The sequence below is a fragment of the Gavialis gangeticus genome, unplaced genomic scaffold, assembly GCF_001723915.1.
Source record: "Gavialis gangeticus isolate Ggan-Ray unplaced genomic scaffold, GavGan_comp1, whole genome shotgun sequence".
Taxonomy (NCBI): domain Eukaryota; kingdom Metazoa; phylum Chordata; order Crocodylia; family Gavialidae; genus Gavialis; species Gavialis gangeticus.
The window spans coordinates 4,104,389-4,108,723 of NW_017728995.1; the positions used below are offsets into that span (position 1 = coordinate 4,104,389).

The window sequence follows — 4,335 nt, forward strand, 5'->3', positions numbered from 1 at the left end:
AGTTGTGATGGTTCTGCTTAAATTCTGATGATGTGATATTGCCCTCTGTCTCTTTTTCTTTTCTGCTAGCAACATCTCTCTCTTTGATCAACTAAACTAATGCTATTTGAACCACATAAATGTCTGAAATGTAATGCTCAAATAAAGTCTATTTTGGAGGTTTGTTGTGGTCTCAGAAACTAACTTGCTAAATATTTGATGAGAGTTTTATTGTAGGGTGAACAGAAAGAAGCTAGTCACTCAAACATGAGATTTCTAGGAAGGCTAAGAGGGAATGAAATAAGTTAGAAGTTCATTACACTCTTGTAAAGCCATTAAAGCTTTATTCAGTTTATAGGAAAAATACCACATGTAGGACAAATCTAAATAAATGATACAAGACAGAAAAATATCCAGAGGAACTTGTAAAGTGAAACAATTTACAAGTGAAACAACTGTTGTATGAGAGACTTCCTAAGTATATACATTAGGAATAAACGACTCAGTGCCTAAATATCAAATAAAGTACTATAGTACTTGTATGCTGTCAGCAACTTGGTATTCTTATCTTCACATGCTGTTTCCTTTTTTCTATTAAAAATTAGAAGAAAATGCTGAAAGGACAAGGGACCTTTGATGGGGAAGGTAAGCACTGGCCTTTTGTAGAGGTTGTTTTTTACTATTTTAATGAATACTAAGAAAACATGCTTTCAATAGACAGAATAAATCCTAAAAGAAACTAACTTTAAGAAAATGATTTCATAGAATTCTTCAATGCTTTGTCAAAGAATAAGCATCTTGGGAAAGTCAAGCTTTAGGTTACCAATCAGTTGAAAATTCCTTTCTCTAATATTTTGTCTGACTGACAGTGCTGCTTATGGAATTGTTTAACCATTCTAGAAAGGCAGGTAAGGAAATACCTTAAACTTGAATATGAAATGAAACTGGATTGTGTGTTGTTTAAACCTCTGCTGGTATAAAGCACAGTGGAATTTATATAAAAAAGGTCCATTCCCATAAGCCAGTTTCAGGCCTCTAGAACAGTGGTTCTCAAACTTTTTTTTCATGGACAACTTAAATTTCTGAGGGTCTCGGCGGACCACTTAAACTTTTTTTTGTTCTACAAATCAAAGCACATAACTCATATTTTGATAGCAGTAGTCTTACCTTACAAGTGCAGATATTCTCAATTGTTCTGCAACCTTTCTGCAGACCACCTGATTGGAGCTCATGGAGCAGTGGTGAACCTCTGCTCTAGAAGCATAGCCACCTTGCACCTGTGTGGATGCAAGAATTAAGTTCTGGATTCAGCTTGCAGGGTGGGGGCTAAGTTGTCATACTCTGGTGGGGGTGTTAACCACTGCTATCCTCTGCTCCCTGACCTTTACCAGTGCTTAGGAGAATTGTCTTTGCTGTCCAGGTTTTAACCCTTTCTTCTGTTGTAGCTTTTTGACACTTAAGTTTGCAGGCTAGGTATTAGCTTTGTCTCTGCTCTTCCATGCTCTGTCTCTCACCTCTTACTCTGACTCTTGACAAGTTTGTTATTTTCCCTGTATCTCCAGTTTTTTTTTCTCTTCCTGTCTACAAAATCTTAGGGCTGTGGGATAATTTTGGTTTGACCATGCTCTCTTTAGCTTGTCCTTCTTTTCATCTCCCTTCCATTCAAAATCCGGTTGTCCTAATTCCTTTTTTATTACTTTGTCAGTGTCTTCCATTTGTGACTTACCTATTCTATAACAGCTCCAACGATGTTCAGCTCCAACATTGGTCTTCCAGTTTTGGAGCACTCCACAATGATGTCTTGCCTTCATCTCTTCCAGCATCCCTTTTTTTACCTTCACCTTTTCCTATGCTCTGAAGTGATTTTTTTTTTTCTAGTTCCACTTTTGACCATTCTCTTGCTCTCCTTTGACAGTGTCACTTACATTACTCTCTCCATAATGCTAATCAGTTTCATTCCTTAGGAAGCTTATCAAAACTGCATTTACTCTTTGAAGCATACTAGTTGCAATTATCATGATAATATATATATTATATGAAATAGTGATCATATAACATTTTCATTACAGATTTGGATAATGGGATTGATTGCACACTTAGCAAATTTGCAGATGACCCCAAGTTAGGTAGAGTTGCAGACACTCTGGAGGGCATGCGTCAGATCCAGAATTCCCTGGGTAGACTGGAACAATGGTCTGCAATCAACCAGGTGAAATTCAACAAGGACAAATGCAAAGTCCTGCACTTGGGATGGAATAAATGCACACACAAATACAGACTGGAGAATGATTGGCTAAGGTGAAGCACTGCAGAGAAGGACCTCTTGGTTACAGTAAGCTGTATTGTAACCAATAGTGTTCTCTTGTTGCAAAAGAAAGCCACAGCATACTGGGTTGTATCAGGAGAAGTGTCACTTGCAAACCAAGAGAATTATTCTGCTCTATTCAGCACTAGTGAGGCCTCATCTGGAGTACTGTGTCCAGTTTCTCTCCCCCGCCTCCCCCAACACACACACTTCAAGAAGGATGTGGACAGATTGGAAAGAATCCAGTGAAGAGCAACAAAAATAAGGGGCTTGGGAAGCAGTACCTTTTAAAATGGCTGAAAGAGCTAGGGTTATTTAGTTTGGAGAAGAGAAGATTGAGGTGGAATTTTATCAGGCTCAGATAGTAATAATCAATGGCTCGAGATCTAGTTGGCAGCCAGTATCAATTAGAGTGTCCCAGGGGTCAGTCCTGGGGCCATTTTTGTTCAATATCTTAATCAATGACCTGGAAGATAGCACAGAGTGCACCTTCAGCAAATTACACTAAGCTGCGGGGAGTAGTAGGTACACTGGAGGGTAGGGCTAGGATTCAGAGTGACCTAGACAAATTGAAGGATTGGGCCAAAAGAAATCTCATGAGATTCAACAAGGACAAGTGCCAAGTTCTGTACTGGGCAGAACAATTCCATGCACTGGTACAGGCTAGGGGTTGACTGGCTGGGCAGCAGCTCTGCAGAACAGGATCTGGGGGTTATAATGGACAATAAGCTAAATATGAGCCAGGTGTGTGCCTTTGTTGCCAAGAAGGCTAACAGCATACTGGACTGCACTGGTAGGTGTGTTGCCAGTAAGTTAAGCGTAGTGATTCTTCCCCTCTATTCAGTACAGATGAGGCCACATCTGGAGTACTGTGTTCTGTTTTGGGCCCCCCACTACAGAAAGGATGTAGACAGATTGGAGAGAGTCCAGTGAAGGACAATGAAAATTGTAAGGAGGTGGGGGACATGACTTCTGAGGAGAGGCTGAGGGAACTGGGTTTATTTAGTCTAAAGAAGAGAAGACTGAGGGGGATTTAATAGCAACTTTCAACTACCTGAATTGGGGTTTGGAAGAGGATGGAGCTAGACTGTTCTTAGTGATGACAGAACAAGGAGCAACAAGTTGCAGCAAGAGAAATTTAGGCTAGATATTAGGAAGAATTTTGTCACATGGAGGGTAGTAAAACACTGGAACAGTTTATCCAGAGAGGTTGTGGACTCTCCATCTTTGGAAGTTTGTAAGACTTAGCTAGACAAAGCCTTGGCTGGGATGGTCCTGGTTTGAGCAGGGGGTTGGACTAGATGACCTCCTGAGGTCCCTTCCAATCCTAATTTTCTATGAGTCTATGATTCTATGAAAATACCTTGTGCATCTTAACGTATTACACAAGCTTTTCATAGAATCATAGAAGTAGGGTCAGAAGGGACCTTGTAGATCTTCAAGTCTGACCCCCTGCCTGGGCAAGAGAAAAACTGGGCTCAAATTACTCCAGCCAGGTAGGCATCAAGCGTCCTCTTAAAGACCCCTAGGATAGGAGCCAGCACCACTTCCCTTGGAAGTTGGTTCCAGATCCTAGCCGCCCTAACTGTGAAGTAGTTTTATGGATGTCTAATCTAAACCTACTCTCCAACAATTTGTGGCCGTTATTCCTTGTTATGCCAGGGAGCGCTAGGGGAACCAAGGTCTCTCCCAAACCTTTCTGGTCCTGCCTAGTGAGTTTATAGACGGTCACAAGGTCGCCCCTCAGCTTTCTCTTGTGAAGACTGAACAGGTTCAGGTCCCGCAGTCTCTCATTGTAGGGTCTGCCCTGTTGTCCCTGGATCATGTGGGTGGCCCTTCTCTGGACCCTCTCAATGTTGTCCACATCCCTCCTGAAGTGGGGTACCCAGAACTGGATGCAGTACTTCAGCTGTGGCCTGACCAGTGTCGCATAGAGGGGGAGGATCACCTCCTTGGCCCTACTTGAGATGCACCTGTAGATGCACGACAAGGTCCGGTTAGCCCTGCCAACCGTGACCTCGCATTGTCGGCTCATGTTCATCTTGGAGTCA

The 4,335-nt window shown here is 41.9% G+C and overlaps 1 protein-coding gene across 1 annotated transcript in view; it reads left to right on the plus strand.

Moving 5' to 3' along the window:
• ARHGEF26 (Rho guanine nucleotide exchange factor 26) overlaps positions 1-4,335 on the plus strand; it is a 245,555-nt gene that overhangs the window by 7,179 nt on the left and 234,041 nt on the right. The window contains exon 3 of the mRNA XM_019503171.1: positions 585-624. Within this exon, the coding sequence (XP_019358716.1) occupies positions 585-624 (40 nt within the window). The remainder of the gene's footprint in view (positions 1-584; positions 625-4,335) is intronic.